Consider the following 21,251-nt stretch of genomic DNA (forward strand, 5'->3'; position numbering starts at 1 on the left):
AATCCCAGCTCCGCCACTTGTCAGCTGTGTGACTTTGGGCAAGTCACTTCACTTCTCTGGGCCTCAGTTACCTCATCTGTAAAATGGGGATTAAGACTGTGAACCCCACTTGGGACAGCCTGATTACCTTGTATCTCCCGCAGTGTTTAGAACAGTGCTTGGCACATAGTAGGCATTTAACAAACACCATTGTTAATATTATTATTTTGTTTGCAGGTGGTGGAACATGGCTTGTTTGTCAAGCATTGTAAAGTGGAGGTTTATCTGCTGGAACTGAAGCTCTGTCAAAATAGTGACCCTACAAATTTGCTACGTTGCCAGTTCAGCAAAGCAGACACGATAGGTAAGCTGTAATAAGACCTGGAGAGAGTGTGTGCTAATGTCAAGATTCCCTCTGGTCAGAGCACATTTTCGTTTGAGTGGGAGTGAGATTCTTTCTTTAGGCTTTTTGTTCAGTTTTTTAAATCATGGGGAAAAACCCCACACTTGATCACAATCTTTAGATTTCTTCCCAGAGCATATTCAGTTTACCCTGAGACATTTATTTAATGAACACTATTAGTGAGGTACTTGCTGAAACTAAACAGAGTAAGATATAATCTATGTCCAGTTGGCAAAAGGCTAAAAAGGAGCAGGTGACATAATTTGGAAAAAAAAAATTGTAGAATCACTATATTGATGGTACCAACATAAGCAACTTCATTTTCATTCAAAGCAAAAGGGAATTTGGTGCTAGTACTCTTTGTCACAAATTAAGGACCAATGAAAAGCACTGGGGTTTTACAGTAAAGGGCCTTGAAACTGTGTATTTGTGGGTGCTTCGGGACTTGCTGAAGAGGTCTGCCTAATTGAGAACTAAATTGCTGCCCTGATTCTTAAGCTCATATTGGCTAATGAACTGAAGGGATTTGCAGTTTAGATTTGAGCAATGCAACAGCAGTACCCTTCCATGGACTTGGTTAAACAAAACATCTCTCTGTATAACCCAGACTTCTCACACCAGTGAAAAGAAATGAACCAACAGTAAACTCTTTGGGTCTGTTATCTTGCTTAATTTCTCTCAACCTTCCCACAGTCACTAGGGTAGGGGGAAAGGATCAGAGGGGTGGAAAGCCAGAAAACAGCCTCTTAATTAGATGGATGAGCTGATTTCGGGGATTTTGGCAGGGATTCCGAGGAGAGGTTTCAAAAGCATTACCTCCATTGTACCGACATCGATCTGCTAATCTTAGTTTGGCACCAAAGTTTGTTTGATTCATGCATACTTGGATTTTTCCACTAGAAAGCTCCCTTCAAAAACGTGCCTGCCCTGTGTAGGCTTGGTTGTAGGCTGAAAGAAGAAGTGAAGCCCTTGGAAAAAGTGTTGACTTGATTCAGTGTGTTTGATGGAAGCATGTAAACTTTACTGAGCTGATTACAGTCACCTTGAAGGCGGTAAAAGATATAATGCTACATTTCCCACCTAATATAGACAGTGGGCCAAGGCTTAAAGGCGACGCTTTTCTCTGTGCCTAGCTCCGGTCATTAAGTACGGAGCTTTTCCAGAATTTAGTTCTCAGTGAACCACTGGAACTTTAAATATTTGGAAGCTCTTTGGGCCGGGTACAGCATCTTCCATCAAGAGCTCAAAATTGGCCTCCTTGATTTTCTTCAGCCATTCTGGAAATAATAATAATAATAATGACATTTGTTAGCGCTTACTACGTGCCAAGCACTGTTCTAAGCACTGGGGGGATACAAGGTAATCAGGTTGTCCCACATGGGGCTCACAGTCTTAATCCTCATTTGACAGGTGAGGTAACTGAGGCACAGAGAAGTTAAATAACTTGCCCAAAGTCACACAGCTTCACCAATACTTCACCAATGAGTTGAGGGCCAAAGAACCACTCGAGCACCTAAAATTAAAGATTTTCATCAAAATGGCTGTGTTATTCTCAGAGTACTGCTCTGAGAATAAAACCTATTCTGTCCCCCTGGTAGAGTTTGTGCTGTCATTTTAAAGGTACCTGACAATATCAAAGCTTCTAAAACTTGTTTATCTCCAATCAGCCACAATTGAGAAGGAAATGCGGAGATTGTTCAACATTCCCAATGACAAAGAAACCAGATTATGGAATAAGTATATGAGTAATACCTATGAACAGCTCAACAAGCCAGACAACACCATACAAGATGCTGGTCTTTATCAGGGGCAGGTAAGTGGCACTGAACTCTTACCACTCCAGAAAGATATTCTCATTTATATGTTCGTTCATAGCTCGGATTGGGAAAGTTGGCTTTCTTTGCACAAGATGGCAGGTATTAGTAGCATTCAGGTTCATTCTTGTACAACTGGAACAACTCCAATAGTAGGGATGGAAAATGCATAATTTTAAGGCAGCAAGAGGAAGTTTGCTTCTACTCTGGCTCACTTTCTTTATTCCCTCTTTAGGTTCTGGTGATTGAATTACAAAATGAAGATGGTACTTGGCCCAGACAGACAATTCAGTCAAAGTAAGGGACTTTTCTTCCCTCTGTAGCATATGTTTAGGTGTCAGAGCAAAACTCCCTTCCAACAAAATTACACCCCCTAGAAAATGTGGTATCCTGACTATGATTTGAAGAAAGCTCCTCATTCAAATCTATCAATCAAATCAGTCTTTAGAATCCATATTTGCTGTTCAGGGTCTGGTCTTGTAAGACAGGCTACAGTCATCTTCCTCGTATTGTTTCCTCTGGACTGGATAAAAATAAGGGAAATTTTCCTCACTTTTACCAGTATATTGATCGTTTTGGCTGTGCAATAGATATTCAGCATTCCAGCTATCGATAAAGTGAACCTTGAAGAGCCAAATGTTAAGAGCAGATATTGCACTGACCTCCCTGCCTGGTGAGAACTGTGCTCACGTTTACAAAGCTGTGCTTCTCAGCCTTGATATTAAGGGTTGGCAGGGAATCCAGTACAGGAAATGTTCACGGGACCAGAGTTCTTTGAGACGTCTAGTCAAGAAGAGCAGTTTAATACTGTCTCTTTGCTGTAAATGCATGCATTTAGATTAGACAGTAGTTGTTAAATATTGGCCATGGGTGGCTAAGGGAATTATTCCCACTAGAGTATTTTGGCCCAGAGCAGAGGACTTCTTTTCTGAGACACTGCTTCCGTGAGGGAGGTGGGGGTGGGATTTAGGGTTGAGGAGGCCAATTTTTCCTTGACCTAGCTTGGAGAGGCCTCTATAATAGGAGAGCTGTTAGACCTCATGCAGTGCAGATCTGTGAAGTGTTTGTCTCCGTGCCTCTAATTTAACAGAAAAGAAACTTGTATGCTTTGGGAACTAAGGCTTTACCTGGCCATCTGAGCCTATTGGTCCAAGTGCAATCACTATACAAGTGATTGCTGCTGTTTACAAATCTGAAGCCTAGATTGTATTTTTACTTTCGTAAGTGAACTGGCAAGCCAAGAGGTGCCCGGGCACAAATGAAGCATTGGATTGAGCAAGTTGATCCAGAGAACCCAGCTGGAAAATTGTTGTGTGTGTTGGGGGTAGGGGGTGGGCAGGGGGGATTCTGCTCTCTGGCAGGCTGGTGGCCCAAATGGATGCTACCAAAAGTGGGTCCTTAATTGTTTTTGTAATCCAGGTTGTCCAGGATAACACCAGTAGAGTAGGGAATCCTGTCTCAGCGAGCTTTTCCCCAGTACTAGGAGAAATGGCTTTATTACCATTCGAAGAAGAAAGTATCCCATATCCTTCTGGTGACTTGTCACAGCCTGCCGTGGGCCTCTAGCCACGAAGGTAAAGGCAAGCAGATTTCCCTAGTTATGGCACTTGGCTATGTTTTTCAGTCCCATTTAATTCTACCAGCTCTCTCATAGAGCCTTGCAAATTGCCACTCTCTCGGGGCAATTAACTGTTTAGCCAGGGTGAGAGAAAAGGGTACCGATTTGATTAATTTCACTAAGCGTGTGTAACTTCTGGCCAGGAGAGTGGGATAGTAAATAGTCCCATTAACCAGTGGCCAACATAAGATGAATTTCTTGGGAGTCATCTCTTTCACGAACTCTTTTCTATAGACTTAGAGCTGAACTTTGTGCTGCATCTTTAATACTTTCCTTTCTTGCCGATAGGGTTAACTGCTGTAAATGCGGCTAGTTAGGCACAGCTTTGCTCTCTTGAAAGGGAGGTCTCTTCAGTTGCCAGGGAGCCTGCAAGTCCAGAAGAAGATGCTGTTTGAAGGGAGAGGAGAGAATGGAGAAAAATAGGAGTTTTGATGAAGAGGGCTCAGACTGTAATGTCAGAACTTAAGTAATAATAAAAAAATGTTGGCGCTTCAGACAGTCTACGTTTCCAGTACATTTTATTAGCTTGAGTGACCTATGCTTAAGAACATGAAATGCCAAGCTGGGTCGATCTAAAGTTCAGTCCAGCCCAGTATTCTGTCTCCGACAATGGCCACATGGAATGTTTAGAAGAACACTGTGTTACGTCTCTCTTTGACATTAATTTTGATGATTCTGGATGTTCCAATCAGTCAGATAATCAGTGGTATTTATTGAACGCTAACCAAGCTCAGAGTACTATTTTGAGCACTTGGGAGAGAACAGCAGACTGGGTAGACACGATCCCTGCCCTTGGATCTTACAATCTAGTCGGGGAAAACCAGCTATCCTCCTAATTTTTTCCCTCTAATAAACCATTATGGACCTCTTATCTTTCAATTTTATCTCCATTTCCTTCTTAAACCTCTTAAGGTTTTCCACCTACACAACTACCTGTGGTAACAAATTATCTTTCGCTGTGTGAAAAAGTGTATGTAGACAAAAGCTCCATATTAGATCAGACCAGAGGTCCTTTGAACGCGCTATCGGGGGAAAAAAAAAGGCTCAAAACAAGAAGGGTACAAACCTGAAATCGTAGGTTCCTCACAGATTTTGATAGGCTTCAGCTACTTATAAATACTGAGTTACCTGCAGTGGGTATTTTGCCCCACCCCACATTCCTTGGAAAGTGAAATAAGATGTGGAAGTGTCCTATTGTAGTATTGTGGGGTTTTTTTTAACCTATTGTAAAACAAGCATTTTGACGATATTTCTGTCATTGCCATTTGCTTAATCTCCCACAAGGAGTTATGTTACCATCTACTATGTTCATGTAGCAAGGGTATTGGTTTTCCAGCTCCCGAGCAGGCATCAGGAGTTTCTGGCCAATTTGTAGTCACAGAGCTCTCCTGTGGTTTGAAGTCCATGCTGCTGGTGGCAGGATGCTCTCCGGGAGCTTGTCAGTGGGAGAGAATCTCTTGCACACTGGGCCTAGGAAAATATAGTAGGGTTATCTTTTCTGGCCCCTTACCACTGGGAGTGAGAACTGGTCAGATATCAGTGGTGCTGTCAATGGTGCTGTCATTTCCCCAGTAAGAAATTACCTGTTTAAGTGCCTGCTTTGTGCCAGGCACTGTACTAAGTGCCGGGGTAGATACAAGACAATCCAGCTGGACAGTCTCTGTCCCTCAAGGGACTCACAGTCTAGGAAGGAGGGAGTAGAATTTAACTCCCATTTTACAGATGAGGTAACTGACACAGAGAAGTCAAGGGACTTGCCCAAGGTCATAAAGCAGACAAGTGGCTTAAAGTGGACTTAAAAGTGAGGAGAAAACTTTCGTACAACAGTAATGGTATATAATCCTGAAATGTGATAGATGATCAGGTAAAGAGATCTGATTTTTTTGAAAGATTGAGGAGTCGTAAGCTGGCTAAATTTTCTGGCTTTTTGTCACTTGAACTCTCCTGAAGTTACATGAAAATATTGATCTTTGCAACTAATTTGAAGCCAGTAAGTGCAAGGACGACACATTTCTCTTGGAAAAGCGTTCTTGGGAATTAGATCGTGCTTATTTTTTTGCGTAAAATCTGTAGCAATATTTCTGCTTTTCTTCTCTCTCCCAGATCAAGCACTACAACTAGCAAAAATCTTACTACTACCTCTCCAAAATCACCACCAGCTTATTCCCCCGAGTCTGCTCCTCCCATTACAAACGGTGATAGCATTAAACCTTCTGGAGTGGTCAGTTCCAGTCTCAGCCGGGGGTAAGAGCAGGAATGCTTTCACTATACAGCGCTTTCTTTTTCCTCTTCACACCATACCTGTTCCTTCACTGCACTGAATCATGGCTTGGGATTTTACCATTACTCCTGAAATCTGATTCCTACTGAGTTCTTCAACTCATTCTGGATCCATTTTAGCACAGGGAGGAACGTTTCTTCTTCAAGTCCTACAGGAAAGACCTTTACCACCAGGAAAACTGGTCGGTTGCCCAGGGCCAGTCACTTGAGGAGGATCCACCATAGCTAACATTCCCCTCAACTCCCACATGCGTTTTCTTTCATGTGGCTACCAGTCCCAGCTAAAAATAACCCTGACAATTCCAGGGAAGGAGGGTGTGTGGGGACCTAGGGGAGGGGGTAAATTTAGGGTTGGGGACCTAGCCTGGGCTGCTTCTGCCCGGGGCTCGCCAGAGCCAGAGCCATAGAGCCTTAAATTGACTGCCTACATGGCCAGATTATCAGGGTTAGGGTGACAGTGAGATTTTTTTTTTAAATTACAGTAGTGTAAGATTGAGATGGTCACAATTTATAGGGCAGGAAATAAGTATTTGCTGCTCACTCCATTATTGATATGAAAAAGCTAGTGTCTGGACTTTCTGTGGAAAGGAAATAGATGGTGAGGTCTATTGCTGTGTAGTCAGTGCTTCAGAAATATCTCCTGATGAAACATCTCCTGTTTTCTTTTTGCTGATTGCATTTCTATGGCTGTTGGTATTTTGTTTCTTCCAGAGCTTCTGACTTCTCCAATTCCTACAATTGCCTGGATTCTGATCCTCATATCCATCCTGGACTATGTGGCCTCGGGAATCTGGGCAATACCTGCTTCATGAATTCCGCTTTGCAGGTAAAGGGACAGAGCCCTCACTTCGGGATTAGTTTGTGAACAAAGATAATATCGGTTTGAAATTGTGAGCGTACCTCTGTTACTCTGCTTAAATGTTTTTCACACTGTTTTGCTCTGCCTTTGTAATCTGTATTTCAGTGAATCCGGTTATTTGCGATTTACTTTTCTGTATCATTCATTTAGTGGTACGTAATCTGATTTGGGCTTAGTTTAGTTCCCTCTGCCCTATAGAGCTTGGGGTGTGAGCCCGCTGTTGGGTAGGGACCGTCTCTATATGTTGCCAACTTGTACTTCCCAAGTGCTTAGTACAGTGCTCTGCACACAGTAAGTGCTCAGTAAATACGATTGAATGAATGAATGAATCAAAGTTTGTTGAAATGGAATGAAATAACTTTCTAAGTTAAGTTTCTAGCTCACCAAAATGTTTAACTTGCCGATTAACATTAAATTTTTGAGTCTTACTGGTGCTCTTGACCCTTCTGTTTACATAATCTCTGTCAGTTGCTTTCTAATCTCATTGAGATGAGCAATTTTTCTAGACCAGTGTGTCAGGTTCCATAGCTGTCTCTGCAGGTTTAGCCTGGATGAGCGACTTCCAGGAAAAGCACACAAATTGTGGATGATTTGCTTAAGGAAACATTATGGCCTAGTGGAAAGAGCACGGCCTAGTGACTCCCAGGCAGGGGTCTAAACTCGGTTCCGCCATGTATCTGCTGTGTGACCTTGGGCAAGTCACTTAACTTCTCTGTGCCTCAGTTACCTCGCCTGTAAAATGGAGATTAAGACTGTGAGCCCCGTGAGGGACAGGGACAGTGTTCAGCCTGATTACCTTATATCTGTCCTAGTGTTTAGAACCATGCTTGGCACATAGTAAGTGCTTACAAATACCACAGTTATTGTTATTATAGAGGGCTTCTCCTCCCCAGAAATCAGTATTTCCCAGTGCGGTACTTCTGGAGACAACCGGTTTTGAATAAGATAAAGACTGTGGATTTTGCCATTTGGACTGATAGAGTCCATATGACTTAAAAGGCTAGGCGAAACCCAAATTGAATTTTTTTTTTCCTCAGTAAATTAAATTATTTCAAACTTTGGACATGGCAATTCTCTCATTTTCTTTTTTAAGGTAGATACTGTATTCATTGCATTTTAGAAACAGTTATTATTATTATTGTGATATTTAAGCCCATATGTACCCAGCACTGTGCTAGATGCCGAAGTAGATTCATGATAATCAGATCCATGTAGTTCCTGTCCCCCAGGAGCTGTGAGCTGTCTTGAAATTACATTATCTCTGACCATGTTCTTCTTTCAGTGTTTAAGTAACACCGCACCTTTGACTGAGTACTTTCTGAATGATAAATATGAGGCGGAAATCAACCGTGATAACCCTCTTGGAATGAAAGGTGAAATTGCAGAGGCTTTTGCACAGCTTATTAAGCAGATGTGGTCTGGGCGGAATGCTCAAGTGGTCCCCCGCATGTTCAAGGTGAGCGTGTGTTTTCTTTTGTGATGAGGCATTTTCTGACATTGTAGTGTACTAGGTCTGTGTGGGCTCAGTTCGATTCTTCTGGATTCTTCATTTTCCTCATGATAAAAAAAAAAAAAGGGCAACACTATAAGAAACTGTTCAAATGTTTATGACAATCCACACGCGGGAGGTACCTGCTCCAGTTCTGTGGAGTAACTGAGAATGGAAAAACTCCGAGACCAACTATTAAGTATCCTGAGGTCTTGGAGCCTATGCTTCTCATCTTGTTCTTGATTGAAAATGACGTGTTAGTACCGTCGCGTGCCCTGAGAGAATGAGATGTGCTGAAGCACTGAACTTGAAAGAGGCAAAAATATGATTTTGCATCCAGAGCAGTTTGGGGTTCAAACATGGGGTTGTGTTCGGTAGCACCAGGAAGCCGGCCTGTTGGGCCCGTTGTTGCCTCTAGAAGCCGCGTGGCGTAGGGAAAGAGTACAGATCTGGCAGTCAGAGGACATAGGTTCTAATCCCGGCTCTGCCAGTTGCCTCCTGTGTGACCTTGAGCAAGTCACTTCACTTCTCTGGCTCTATTTCCTCATCCGTAAAATGGGGATTCAGTACCTGTTCGCGCTCCTACTTTCTGTGAGCCCTGTGTGAGTCAGGGAACTGTGTCCAATCTAATTAACTTGTATCTACCCCAGCGCCTAGAGTAGTGCTTGTGCATAGCAAGCACTTGACACCATAATAATAATAATAATAATAATACTTGTTGTTTTTGTTATTCTAACTCTGCCAGAGGCTGAACTCTCAGAAACCAGTCAGTTTGTCGATAAGGGGATGCCCCTTCTGGTTCTTAATTGGCTTGGGCCTCCTTAGAGCTTCAGGATACACAAGTTCTTTTGTGTTGTGTTCGACCATTCCATTCTTATATGTGTGGTATTTTCATTTAGACCCAAGTTGGCCGTTTTGCCCCTCAGTTTTCCGGCTACCAGCAACAAGACTCTCAGGAATTATTAGCTTTCCTTCTGGACGGACTACATGAGGATCTGAACCGGGTTAAAAAGAAGCCTTATTTAGAACTACAAGACGCCAACGGCCGGCCTGATTTGGTATATGATATTTAAGGACAGACTTGAACCGTATTAATGTATAGGAGCTGCCTTGTGTGTGTTGCTTCTGTGGGGGCGGTGTCAGACTTCAGTTGGAAAGGGTCCTGCCTGCCATTCTCCTGAGGAACAGATTGCGGGTCCGGTGTCTTTAATGCGTCCCGTAAACATTTATTTTAGAAGACAGCAGTTGAATGCACTTTATATAGAAACGCTCTCAAGCCAATGAGCCCGAAAATACCCCCTCGAGTTTAGCAGTTTTTTCTCCCACGTATTAGTTGAAACAGTTTGTACTTCATTTCACAAGGCGTAAACTCATCTTTTGGAAATCAAGGCCTAGTGAATAGAGCACTGAAGTGTTCAAGGTGAAGCAGCATCTGCAAAAGCAGATAATGCAAGTGGGACTGCTAACTCCCTCGTCAAGTTGCCACATCTCCAAAGTTACTTGTCATCCAGTAATAACTGTGGTAATTTGTGGCATTTGATCTTTCGGCTTTAGTTTGTCTATTTATAAAATGGGTATTATATCTACCTACTTGTAAGAAATTTGATCAATAATAATTGAGTTGTGGCCTTTACACGAAGTGCTTTCTATAGGCTAAGCTCAATTATCAGCGACTGGTGCCTAGTCCTCATTGACAAAGCACTTTGCGATAAATGCAGAATAAAGTAGAAAATGAAAGAAATCCCTACAACTGTTGCTCCCCGGACAAGTCTGCTCTTTCTTCCCTTTCCATGTCAGCTCCAGCTCTGTACCTGGCGCTCTGAATCCTCATCTGGGGAGCAGGTCCTGCTTTCCCTGGTCCTTTTCCCCTAGCTCAGCACTCTTAATAGCTGCTCCAATTCTTGTAATTGCTGCTGTCCCCTTAAAGGCCGCCCTCTTTTCCGCTCTTCTAGAGTCGGCCCCAGCTTCCAGCTCCACAGTCTGCTCCCTGGGGCTAGGGACCATCCATCTCTTTCCCTCCATGGGCCACCAGTTTTGATTCAGTTGTACCATGTGTGTGTAACAGGCACCTTGCTTACCCTCCTTACCTGGTGCACGTATGGTAGATACGAACCAAAAGGAGGTGGCCCATATTTGAAATCCTCAAAATTCCCAAGATTTTCAGCTTTCAGTGTTCGATAGTCTGTCCCCATTTCTCCCTCTCCCGCTCCCCAGGAACAGATTTTCACTTAAGGGTGTTGGAATCTTTTTGAGTCGAGTGCAGAGGGTGTTTTTTTATCTCCTGTCTATTCAACTGTGTTCTTAAGAGAGTTACTTATAATAGCTATCTGTTGCTCAGAACACATACAGAGAAATGCCATCAGATGCTACAGGTGTCATCCGAGCATTTTAAGTTGCTGCTGAGCCACATTGATGTGAAAAGTGAAGGCATTGTTTGAAAGCTATCCCCACTGTGTGTATGTGCGTAGTTGTGTAATTGTCATAATTCAGAGATTATGCCACCTCTGGGTGTTAATATGGCTGATAGCCCCAACCATGCCATGCACAAAAGGCCATACCCTTGTCATGCTGATTTTTTTTTTATTATTGTTTATGACACCTAGTGCTGCTTTAGTTTTTACCTCTTTGCAGTAAAGCTTATGTTGTAGTCTACTGGTGAGCCCAGTTTGGTTTGCCCGAGGCAGGCAATTTTTAGGGAAAACCTCTAGTCCCTTTCCAAATTCAGGGTAAGTAGTATGTGCCTGAATTGCACTATTTTTGTAGAACCTTTGTGTGAGCAGGGAGTTTCCCACCATTGGTAGGATGTGGCCTTGAGTTGTATTTCTAGAAGTGGTGATGAGTTGTACTGAACAATCCATATTCTCTTGCCCACCAGTGGATGGAAATTGGTAGGGATATAATAGACAAAAGTTGGGAGTTGTGTATGAGTGGGGAGAAAGGGTTGAAGAAGAAAGGAAAATGAAATGAGACTATGGGGGTCTAGAATTCCCCACAGTCTAATAATAATAATAATGATGGCATTTAAGCGCTTACTATGTGCAAAGCACTGTTCTAAGTGCTGAGGAGGTTACAAGGTGATCAGGTTGTCCCTCGTGGGGCTCACAGTCTTAATCCCCATTTTACAATTGAGGTCACTAAGGCCAAAGTCACACAGCTGACAAGCGGCAGAGCTGGGATTTGAACCCATGACCTCTGACTCCAAAGCCCGCACTCTTTCCACTGAGCCATGCTGCTTGTCATCTTTAACTCAGGGAAAGAAAGCATTTGCTCCCTGGGCCAAACAGTAGAGGAGCCTGTCTTACCTGCTGCCCGAGTCTCAACAAATTGAGCATAAGCCTCACTGACAAAAGTATCTAGTACAGGCAGTGCCTTTCATGTTCAGCAACAATTCCTCTGCCAGTGCCAACTTCCAAGTCTTTTTCCAGAGATTTTGGGGAAGAGCTAAATTATTCCACCATAAAGATTGACTTGCTGTACGTTTTTGGTAATGTTCTTGAGGATTCTTATGAGTGAGATAAGTGAAAAGTAAGTCCTCAATCAAATATGTCATTGACTGATTGATTGTAAAGGAAGTCCTGATTGTTCCCTCTTGTTTGCTTGTTTTTTTTTGGTGTTTTTTTTAGGTAGTGGCAAAAGAAGCCTGGGATAATCACAGACTGCGGAATGACTCCGTTATAGTGGACACTTTTCATGGTCTTTTCAAATCCACATTGGTTTGTCCACAATGTTCTAAAATTTCAGTCACTTTTGATCCATTCTGTTATTTAACTCTTCCGTTACCTTTGAAGAAAGATCGCACTATGGAAATCTTCTTGGTTTCGGCAGATCCACATTGCAGGCCCACCCAGGTAAGTGAAAATTCTCTAGCAGGAGCTGCCGACGCATCAGAGGTTAATGGTGTCTCGTTTGGAGATGGTCAGGAGAGAGTTGAACCAGTATAGTTAGAAATTGCAGACCAGGAATAGAAATGGGTCCTTCAGTTTTATAATTGCTGATTGGCCTAAACCCTCTTTGGAGTTTTAGAGTTTTGGAGTACTTTTAAGTACACTTAATCACTCAAAAGTTTTACAGAGGCTTATTCTTAGGTCTCCAGATGTCATACCGTCTGCATTTAGATGGAGACGAGAACAAGCCTTTGTGTAATTTTGAGTGATTGCAATGTGCTCTACTTGGGATATCGTTTGTGGTCACTTAAGAGCTGCAGTTGTTCCAGAATTCAGCATCTCATGTACGTCAGGAGTTGGTCATTTAGGGATGAGAGGATCTTTCTCATTGAGGTGAGGCTGAAATAAGTACCTTTCGGTCTGGAAAGAAGCAGGCTGAGCGGGGACGTGATTGAAGTGTACAAAATAATGAGAGGGTGTGATAGCGTCAGCATAGGGCTTGGAACCTGATTGAGGCCATTGAGGTTTGATGGGGTAGGTTCAGAACAAAAGCAAACACTCCTGCACACTGGGTGGTGAAGATGTGGGCTTTATGTCCAAAGAAAGTTGTACTGGGCTAAAAATATCAATATGTTCCAGTGGGGTTTATAATTCCTCTTCATGGGTTCTTGGTCAGGATAGAGGTTGATTTGCCGTGGCACGGCCTAATGAGTAGAGCTCGGGCCTGGGAGTCTAATCCTGGCTCCGCCACTCGTCTGTTGCGTGACCTTGGGCGATTCGGTTTGCTGCGTCTGTTACCTTATCTGCAAAATGGGGATTAAAACTGTGAGCCCCATGTGGAACATGGACTGTGTCCAACCTGATTAGCTTGTATCTATCCCGACGTTTAGTGCAGTGTCTGGCACATAGTATGTGCTTAACAAATACCATAAGAAAAAAATAAAATCATATCCATCATTCGGTATTCAACTTCCTCTTCCATTTCCTTCTCTTTATTTGCCCCCCCACGCTTCACCTTCTCTTTTCCACTGATGCTTCTCCTCCATGTTCCTCCTCTTCTCCCCTTTCAGAGGATTCCTGCTGCCTTCCTCTTCCCCCATCATTTCTCCCCTCCTACACTTCCCTCTCACTTTGTCTCCTCTTGTTTTACTGAGCACCTACTGTATGGAGAGCACTGAGCGCTTGGGTGCATACAGCAGAACTCATAGCTGTGATCCTTGCCCTAAAGGAGTTTACGATCTAACGGAGATAGATTTAGAATAATCTACAGATTGAAGGAAGAGAAGTACTCAAGTAGTAGTGCTTTGAAGAGCACAGTCTTGCTATCTCAAGTTATAATGCGGTCCCCTACCCCTGAAGTCACTTCTCAAAAATTGTGGTCAATCTTCTGGCTGCCATGTTAAATCTGTTTTGAAATATTGAATGTGTTTTTTTTTTTCAGTACCGTGTGACTGTGCCAGTGATGGGATCAGTCTCAGACCTTTGTAGGTCTCTGTCGAAACTCTCTGGCATCCCTATTGAAAACGTAAGGCCTTTTGGTTAAAATGAACGTAGTAATTGTGGTTAAGTCTTCATTAAAAAAAAAAATCCCCACCTTTCTGTGGGCATAGGTTTTGGTGTCCTCCAAGGTACTCCGCTGATTTGGTGAGCTATTGAGTAATCCCAGAGTTGAACATGATATGAACATAATAATGGCATTTATTAAGCGCTTATATTTTCTGAATCACTTACTTGGCTGCTGGATAGGGTTAGGACCCTAGAAGGTACTGCGGGTGTCCAACTTTGTAAGCAAATAGAACTCTGGGTGGGTCCCATTAGACGTTTTCACTCTGTTTCGATGATTGTGTGATTTTAGGCTATGCTAAAACTTTAGCATCAAAAATGTTTTCTGTAGGGTTTGAAATGAAAACACCTCTCTTTGACCTGTTAATTCTTTTATTTGTAGATGTTGGTCACAGATGTGTATAATCATCGGTTCCACAAAATCTTCCAGATGAGTGACGGTTTAAATCACATCATGCCTCGGGATGACATCTTTGTGTGAGTACTCTCCCGAGCGCTTAGTACAGTGCTGTGCACACAGTAAGCGCCCAGTAAATACGATCGCGTGAGCGATCAACAGCTTGGCTAAAAATGCTAGAAAGAAAAAAAGGCATGTAACATTTTTTTATTTTTATGGTGGATCCTAAAATCCAGTGTTTTCTTTTGTAGTCACTGTGTTTGGAGTATTCGTCCAGAGTGATGGGTGAAGGTCAAGCAAATGTGTGGTGTAGACTCAGGCACTGTTTTAAAGTTCCAGGGAAGAGGAGTAAACTCTTTGTTCAGAATGACAGCTAGTTAATTTGCCTTTTACAACAAATTACCTGTTAATGTTAAAATGGAATCTTAACTGTGCCTAAAACTGCGCCAGAAAGGTCATCCTTGAGATTGTGTGACTGCAAAGTCTGGGATGTTGCTAACAGCAGCAGTATGTGAGGGAGGAGGTGCTTTGGCTGGAGTCAACCAATGAAAAACAGGAAGAACGATACCGTCTCCTGCTAATTCTAGGTTCTCGGTTCTTCTAGTAGGGAAAATTAGCTCTTTTTACTGGAGCGAGGGTGTCAAATGCAAATCTGATTTTTAAAATTTTGATAAATGATACATTTTAATGTATGTTTTGTAAACCGAATGGGACTTGGGGTGGGCCCTAACCCAGAGGCCTCCTGTTAACATCAGTGCAGTCTATCAGTATCATCAGTATTGATTCAAATGTATTGAGTGCCTGCCGTGTGCAGGAAACTACACTAGGGTGTGGGGAACATTTTGAAGAAATGAAAGGCCCTGTACTTGCCTTTGAGAAATGTGGTAGGTGAACGACAGTAGGCATGAAATATACCATAGTTAAGAGTAAGACAGTAGATGACCCAATTGAATGAATGACACATAAACCCAATAAATGCATGCGTGATGAAATAGCTAATGAAATGGCATGACCGGGAGGTTGGGGATTGAACAATGACTACGCAAAGTCACCCTCATAAACTGGGTCCTGAAATTAGGGAGAGAAAACCAAATTTGGGTTTGTTAGGCATGTGAGGGTCATCACCCTCTTGACTGGATCACTTGTACACATGCTAGAGTTTAAGGGGTGTTCCCTTGTTTTTTTCTCTTGTACACTGGAGCACAATCGTTAACATTTGCGCTACCAACTTCCTTTGAAAATTTGTACTCTTGTTGCAAAATAGACATTTCCATTGCTTCACTTAAGTCAAATTTTGGTGATTTTGGAGGGTGGTGGAGCAGTTAAACTTTACAGAAGAAAGGAATCCCTGTTTCCTGGGCTATAAAACTGTCAATTTTAACTTGGGTGGTGGCGATTTTTATTTCTCTGTGTGTCCTCTAGGCTTGGTGAAACTCGTGTTTTTGAGTCAGGACATCTAAAGGTGGAAGGGTAACTAATAGGACTAACTTGCAGGGCTATTGGTGTGGTAGTCTACATCTTTAAATGGTGTATAATGGTAGGCCTGTGTAAGCAAGAACCAGATGTATCTTTCACTTTTATACCTGGGACACATTAAAGTTCCTTTTAGCTTGGGACTTTCTAGTTCTAGCTCCTAATTAATTCAGTGATAATTTTCTACAATCTACCAGATCTCACTTTGCCACCTAAATTGTAAAGGGTCTCATTTGCCCCAGGACTTATACTCAGTGTGCTTTACTGTAGCTTCATTCCATTGATGCCCACTACAATCCCCCCTCCCTCCCAAAAAAAGGGGAGGTGTGTGACTTTTTTTTTTTTGAGTGGTATTTAAACTCTTGGTGTGTGCCAGGCACTGTACTGAGTGCTGGGGTAGATACAAGATAATCAAGTTGGACTCAGTCCCTGTCCCACATTGGGCTCACATTCTTAGTCCCCATTTTACAGATGAGGTAACTGAGGCCCAGAGAAGTTAAGTGACTTACCTATGGTCACACAGCAGGCAAGTTATGGAGCTGCGACTAGAACCCAGGCCCGTGCTCATTCCACTAGGCCATGCTGCTTCTCCTTATTAATTTCAGGGTGTCTCAGTCTGGAAAGGAGGACCTTTTTCGGACCCAAATCCTAGGGTTGCTGATTTTATTTTTGTTATTGTTGCTTGCATCCTTGGTAGACTGAGTCCTCTCAGGATTCTTAACTAGACCATAGTTACAAGGACCTATCTTTCTCAGGAGAGACTTTCTCATACTCCTACAGTAAAGAAGACTTGTCCCAAGTATCAGATTGAGTGATTCCCTTGTAGATGTTTAATACTTATGGCACTTTAGGTTTTCCAATCTCTTCTCCTATTATTCGTATAGATATGAAGTTTTCAGTTCAACAGAAGATGGTTTTGAATGTGTCACATTCCCAGTTTACTTCAGAGAAAAGAGAAGCCGACAAGCCAGCACTTCTTCTGGGACAATTCTGTATGGCCAGCCGCTTATAATTTCTGCCCCAAAGCACAAACTCACCCATGAGTACCTTTACCAGCTCATCTGTGAACGAATCAGGTAAGTGCAGGAAATTACAAATGCTTTTATAATTTGAATCTGTGCACCCGCAAGTAGTCATTTCTCAGCAAGTATTTTCATCCCAAAGAGGTAGCATGGCCCGATCACAGGGGTAGCACCCTAAGGGTATGAATTCTAGTTCCAGTTCTGCCACTGCCATGCTGAATGACCCAGGGCAAGTCCCTTCCCATCTATTTGTTCATTCTTGGTATTTGTACCTTCCTACCCTGTGGATGCTTATTTAGTTGCTTCTCTAGCATTTTCTATGGGAAGACTGTTTTCTGACCATTTAGGAAGTCTTTACAGTATCCTAGAGATAGCTCAACATTGAGGGTGGTAAAGAGATAATTTTGATATTGTCAATTTAACAAATGAAGAAATCAGAATATATTTTAGCAAACTGACTTTCCCAGGTCTTTTAGTAAATTCAGCAGTGAGCACATCTGAAATTAGAACTGTTACCTCTTGGGTTCCTACCTTTTTTTTTTTTCCTTTTTAAATCCACTAAGTCATACTTTCCCATCATCTTAAGCTCTTTTGTAGTAAAACACTATATATGTAGATATATAAATAGATAAAATATGTAAAGGTGACATAAGGGTATAAATATATCTGGGAACTTTAGAAGCATTGAGGAGTAGCTTTAATGCGAGGCTATTAAAAATACCAAACTGTGTTGATTGTCAACGCCATTGTTGCATAACAAAGGCCACCCGGAATGTATTTTGGGTTAGGTGGCACGCTAAGTTCCTTAGGTACATTATACTGGCAAAACTGCTCTTAAAATGAAGAGTTCTCCAAAGGTGGGTACACTCAGGACTTGTCCTTGAAAAGCTTAATCAGAGAGCAGGCAGATTGACCACAAAAAGGTCAGGCTCCGCCACACCCCCTGGTCCTAGGAAGGCTGGCCCCTTCCCTCTCCGGTTTCCCTCCCTGGCGCCCAGAAGTGAGGACTGTAGAGGACTCTCTTCAGGTAAGCTAACTTTGGACTGGGTTGGAGCCTCCGGCCTAAGAGGGGAGGGTGTTACACTCTCCCCTCTACCCCGTCTATCCCCTCCCCACTGCCTTCTGCACAACTACCAGGACTTTCATTCTCTGTTTGCCTGCTGGGTTCCAGCGCAATGGCCTCAGTGTTGTCCCTCTTTTTTTTGGTTTTTTTTTTCTCCCCCCGAAGCCCACAGGCCTTAGTGGGGATTCCTTTGATTCCGATGTTGTCAGCCAAGGTTGACCGGGACCTCTTCCAAAAAACAAACAAACAAATGAAAAAACTCCAAAGATTCCTTATAGCTAGCCGCAGGGACTCTGGTTTCTTGGCCCAGGGGTCAGCAACTGGAGGCACTAGATCGTAGGCCCAACTGGCTGGAGCTGTAGATTTTTCTCCATACTGTGTTTCACTTCAGGCTTGTTAGTTTGACTCGGGACATAATTTTGAATGAATTAAATTCAATAAAATGCATATTAGGAGAGAGGTGTAATTTTATTTGGGCTTCATTTCACTCATTCCCACTATGTGATTAATGGCAGTAGTTGGCATTTTCAGGCAGCAGCGTGTGTATGTGTGGATATCATGTGCCTATGTGATCGCTCATGTCCATTGTACTCAGCATGCCTCATCTCCCCTGCCCGCCCTCTCCCCCCTCCCCCCCACCTCCCCCTGTCACAAATAAAGATAATGAATTATTTTAAGAAAGTGTAGGCTTCTAGCAGGGAAGTTCTTTGTTTCCTTCCATTTTAGATTGTGAGCTCCATATGGGGCATATTGTGGCCAATCTGATTACTTTGTACCTACCCAGCTTTTAACACATAGTCAGTGCTTAAAGGCTCTAGTTATTTTCCCTCTTTCTCAGCCCTTTCCTCTCAACTTGGGACTGGCTGTTTCCCCCTCTCCAGATCCTCCCACCTTCCTTCCAAGAATATATTTGGCTAAAGTTCTGTTATCGGGCGTTACGACGAAGTGGTGGTGCTTTTTCTGGCTGGCTATCTGCCCCTGAGAACCAGCCCCAGGGGAGGGAGCTTTACAGAAGCCATACAGAGGCCTAGCAGGAAGCGATTATCAATCAGTCAGAGGCGGATCATCTTGCTACTCGCCTATTCCATGTTGCCCAAGTCACCCCTGCTAGGACTCCCAGAGAACACTACAGGGGAACTGCACGCAACTTGCCTTTTTCTGCTCCCTTCCTACCACTGGGAAGATTCAAGCATCGGTACGATCTCCTCCTGCTTGGTGGAGGTTTTCCCTAAAAAGGTCAATTGGCCAGGATTGCTATTCTGTTAGGAGATATCAGAAATTCAGTTACTTAAAATTTTTCAGTTGGAAAGTGCCCGATAACAAAACTTTTACTGAATCCAAACCAGGGAGAGACCTAAAGCAGCTGGAAGATTAAAGCCAACAGGAACAATGGATTGAGTGCATTCACCTTTCTAATCCTCTCATGGATTTTTCTTTCTGCCCGTTCGTATGCTTTACTCTTAGGTCGTTAAAGAATTTGGCCGCACTCACGCAGTCTGCCCTTCTAGCCGTCATGCCTTTTGCATCTTCCTTAGGGTGATGTCTGGGCTTACGAACCAGCAGTCAGTCCATTCTAGAGCCAGAGTCCAAGCCTCAGGATGACCCCCTTGTCCGCCCAACCCCACCTCTGCCAAACAGCGAAGCCCTCCCAGGCTCTCTCAGCCCCTCACAGCCACATCGTGAGGTGGCAGCTCCGTCCAAAATAATAAATCCCTTGCACTGGAAATGGTAGATGTCACAAGCAAGTAGGCTGAGCTCCAGCAATAACTTTATCTCTTACCAACATCATCAACAGCATTTATTCAGTGCCTGCTGTGTGCAAAGCATTGTACTGGGTGCTTGAAAGACATACTGTAGAAAGCAAAATTGTGGTTCCTGCCCTTCAGGACTTTATAACCTGATGGGGCAGAGAAGTTGTCAAATAAACAACAGGTGCAGGTGAAAGAATAGATAAAAATGATATCAAACGCTAATAAGCAATTAAATCACAACAAGCAGGAGGCTGATAGGATGGCATGAGCAGGAATGTAGGAGCTTAGGGAAGGCCTCTTTGAGGAGGTGAGTTTATTAAATTAGTAGAAGCATTTACTGAGCCTCTACGTGGTGTGGTGCACTGAATCAGGCACTTGAAGTGCAGAATAAGGGTGTGACGTGTTCTCTGCCCACAGGGAGCTTGCATTCCAACAGGGGAGAGAAGTATAAAAATATGCATGACTAGTGTCGCCAAAATTAATAAATTGAGCAGACTTTGGAGGTGGAGCCAAGCTGTGAGGAGAAGGCATTCCAAGCAGAAGAAGAGGCCAGAACATTAGGTCTAAAGATGGATAAGCAAGTTTTGCATGGGAATGAAGAGTGAGCTGAGATGTGGTGGGAGAAGAATTGTTAGATAAGGGGGAGTTAGCTGATGGTTGGGAGTTTTTGTTTTAAATGGTTGCAATTGGAGTGGTGGATGGGGGGCGTTAAATGGGGAGTGACGTGGATGGTGTGTGAGGTGTACGGTAGTCTGAAAAGGCTAGAGGTTTGAGGAAGGAAAACAAGAAGTAGCAGTGATCTACTTGGGAGGTGAGGAAAATAAGGTATTTTGTTTTGGGCACAGGTGATAAGTTCAAAATGTTAGTGGATTGTCCATGTGGAGATGGCTGGGAAGCAGAAAGGAATATATGATTGTAAAGCAGTGAGAGGGCAGAGCTGCAGATGTATATTTGGGAGTCATCTGAATACAGGTGGTAGTGGAGAGCTGTTGAGCGGCCCGAGAAAATGAGTGTAGGGTGGGAAGAGTAGAGATCCCCATACTACCCGTGTGGTTGACCCACTGTTTAAGGGTGAGGACAAGAAGAACCAGCAAAGGAAACTGGAAAGGAGCCGTTGCAGAGGAAGAAAGAAAACCAGATGTACTGTTGGTAGAACCAAGGCTGGAGAAGGTTTCTAGGAAAAGATGGGCAGCAGTGGCTCAAGGCAGGCGAGAGGTCAAAGTCCAAGAGGTTTAGGGCAGAATGGAGCCCCTTAGACTTGCCAGAAGGAGGTCACTGGAAACCTTGGTGAGTGCAGCCTCAGTAGAGTGCAGAGGGGGAAGTCTATGTCCAATGGCTCACGATGAGTGAGTGGACAGGAAATGGAGGCAGTGGGTCTATAAAGCCATTTCACGGAGTTTGCCAGACCACATGTCCAGAATCTTTTTGCAAGGGAAACCAGCTCTTAGACTCTCGGGAATAGATGTGCTTCTCCGGCTTGTGCCATCTTTGGAACGTTGCTCCTTTGCGGTGCCCTGACCTTTCCATCTGAGAATGCGTTGCCCCATTTGGACCAAGTGGGTTGCAAGGTAGCCCCAGTCAAGGTTCACTTGGTGGTTATCACCGTGCTTCAAAATTCTCAGGTAAAGCAATTAGTTGGAAGTTCTTCCCCATTCA

At 43.3% G+C, this 21,251-nt stretch overlaps 1 protein-coding gene across 3 annotated transcripts in view; it reads left to right on the top strand.

Moving 5' to 3' along the window:
* The window catches only part of USP4 (ubiquitin specific peptidase 4), a 49,710-nt gene that overhangs the window by 13,765 nt on the left and 14,694 nt on the right, over positions 1 to 21,251 (top strand). For 2 of the 3 annotated variants that reach the window (XM_038772243.1, XM_038772244.1), the window contains exons 4-14: positions 217 to 343; positions 2,050 to 2,195; positions 2,432 to 2,493; positions 5,918 to 6,058; positions 6,806 to 6,920; positions 8,236 to 8,409; positions 9,342 to 9,500; positions 12,066 to 12,290; positions 13,768 to 13,851; positions 14,272 to 14,366; positions 16,644 to 16,835. In XM_038772243.1, coding sequence (XP_038628171.1) covers positions 217 to 343; positions 2,050 to 2,195; positions 2,432 to 2,493; positions 5,918 to 6,058; positions 6,806 to 6,920; positions 8,236 to 8,409; positions 9,342 to 9,500; positions 12,066 to 12,290; positions 13,768 to 13,851; positions 14,272 to 14,366; positions 16,644 to 16,835 — 1,520 coding nt within the window. The remainder of the gene's footprint in view (positions 1 to 216; positions 344 to 2,049; positions 2,196 to 2,431; positions 2,494 to 5,917; positions 6,059 to 6,805; positions 6,921 to 8,235; positions 8,410 to 9,341; positions 9,501 to 12,065; positions 12,291 to 13,767; positions 13,852 to 14,271; positions 14,367 to 16,643; positions 16,836 to 21,251) is intronic. The other variant, XM_038772245.1, reaches the window with a different exon arrangement.

This window comes from Tachyglossus aculeatus, chromosome X1 (assembly GCF_015852505.1).
Source record: "Tachyglossus aculeatus isolate mTacAcu1 chromosome X1, mTacAcu1.pri, whole genome shotgun sequence".
In the NCBI taxonomy this organism is placed as follows: Eukaryota; Metazoa; Chordata; class Mammalia; order Monotremata; family Tachyglossidae; genus Tachyglossus; species Tachyglossus aculeatus.